This window comes from Orycteropus afer, unplaced genomic scaffold, assembly GCF_000298275.1.
Source record: "Orycteropus afer afer isolate SDZICR_OR568_19922 unplaced genomic scaffold, OryAfe1.0 scaffold00135, whole genome shotgun sequence".
Lineage (NCBI taxonomy): Eukaryota > Metazoa > Chordata > Mammalia > Tubulidentata > Orycteropodidae > Orycteropus > Orycteropus afer.
Window position 1 is genome coordinate 5,566,235 of NW_006921722.1, and position 2,115 is coordinate 5,568,349.

General features: G+C 54.4%; 1 protein-coding gene across 1 annotated transcript in view; it reads right to left on the reverse strand.

The window, feature by feature from the left end:
- The window catches only part of LOC103200733 (solute carrier family 22 member 1), a 51,234-nt gene that overhangs the window by 28,870 nt on the left and 20,249 nt on the right, over positions 1-2,115 (reverse strand). Inside the window, 1 exon segment of the mRNA XM_007945286.1 lies at positions 1,293-1,494. Coding sequence (XP_007943477.1) covers positions 1,293-1,494 — 202 coding nt within the window.

A 2,115-nucleotide genomic window follows, 5' to 3' on the forward strand; every position in this document is an offset into this window, starting at 1 on the left:
CCTCTCTGGGAGAGGGGCCGTTCCTTCTGGAAGCCAGCAACCTCATCCCACTGGGAACACACACACAGGCAGTAAGCAGCCCCCTAACTCCCACCCTCCATCCAGCCTCGACTGTTTTCAAAACAAACAAAACAACACGCATGCACTGAGCTTTAAGATCAGATAGAGTCAGCCGGAGTCACCAGCACGGGAGGTTTGGACAGAAGGTTCCAGGTGGGCTTGTTCCCTACAGCCCCCCGGTCCTTCTTCCACCCCCCACAACCAAAACTCCTCTGTCTGGTTGCTTCTGCCCTCAGCCTCGCCAAGTGCTGATCCCTGATAAAATTACCGCCTCTGTTGGATGGGCTTTGTTTTGTAAGGGTGTAATGTACACATTTCCCAGCTGAGCAGTCTTCCCTTCATTCATTCATTCATTCATTCACCACCAGCCACCGCCTTCCAGGTGGCTGGGCAGCACCATGAGAGGCATCTCTGAGCCCGCTGAGCGATACCACTTACTCTATTAACAGTGAAGGACAGGAGGAAGAGGGGAGAGTTAAGAAGACAGCAGATAAGTGGGAATGGCTGACTGGCTGCCAGTCCCCACAGGGGCACTTTGGGGGCTGCAGCAGACAGTCGTCTCGATAAAGTACCATTTGGTGATCCTCTCCCACGTCTTAGGACTTCGCATGGATTGTCTCCAGGACTCCCTGAGGCCACACACGAGCCACCTGCTCCATCTGCCAGTGAGGCTGGCCCTGCTGACAGATCTCTCTTGGTCTGTGTGGCTCTGTGTTTCTGGAAGGTTCACCTTCTGAAGCTTGAGGCTGGAGAATGAGCCCCACGCTTTCTCTAGACTGTTGTCTGACTTGGACCATCACGTACATTATCCCTGGGAGATAAAGAGGCTCTGTCTGAGGCGAGCTCCCCTCAGCTTGAGGGTGGCACCTATGGTAGCCATTGCTGTCGATTCCGAGTCACGGTGACCTCACATGTGTCAGGGTGGAACTGTGCTCCACAGGGTTTTCAGGGACTGAGTTGTCAGAGGTAAATCTCCAGACCCTTCTTTTGAGGTGCCCCTGAGTTGACTCAAGCCTCTAGCCCTTCGGTTAGCACAGTAGCTGTTTGCATCACCCAGGGTCCCCACACTCACAGGGGAAAACACAACATGGTGTGTGACCCTGAGCACACCCGGTGTGAGGAGAGGTCGGTCCACAGTCACTGAGTCAAACTGAATGTGTCCATGACAGGAAAGCACATGCAGCAGCCCTGAGGACAGAGCCTGTGAGGTCAGAAAGAAGCCCCTTCCCCACCAGGGGATGGCAGGGGTGGGGGGAGTACATTACCAGTAGTAGAGCATGAAGAGGAATGTGGGCAGGGAGACGGCCAGCTGGAGCCACCGCCAATGGGGCAGGGCATAGGCAATGCCCACAAGTAGCACAAGGCCAATGGCGAAGGACATCTGGTACAAGATGGCCACCATCCTCCTGTGGCCCAGGCCAACCAACTCTGTGACTGGAGAAGAAGCCGTGTTGGATATGGCCCTCGGGAGGGGGAGGAGCCACACTGGCACTCTCAGAAGCTGCTGTTCCCAATCCCTTCTGCTCTCCTCCTGCACCTCCCCCACCCCACCCCCACGGCCCTCTGGAGGTGTCCTCCACCCCTCCTTCCTCACTGACTGGAAGGCTCACTTCCTCTATGTGTCCTGCTGTTACCAAGTCTCAGGTTCCCACAACACACCGTGCTGTACTATTCTCTGACTGTTGTCACCTGGCTTGTCACATTGTTCCTCCGGTCTAGATCTCAGGACTCAGGACACTGGCGTCTCCTCCCAACGCCTTTCTTCCTATAAGCTCCCGGTAATTTTTCATAACACAAGGAGTGCTCATTCATTTAGGCACAAAGGTACTACATATCCAGCACCGTTCTAGGTGTTTGGGGTTCATTGGTGAGCTAACAAATGAGGAGCCCTGCCCTACAGGTCTTTACATTCTTGTAAGCCATGACAGACATAAACCCTACAAATAAGGAAGCTGTATGTGAGCAGCCCAGGCAGTACCAGTGGTTTGTAACTGGCTGCTAACCCAAAGGTTGGTGCTGCAGACCCAACCAGCATCACCATGGGAGAAAGGTCTG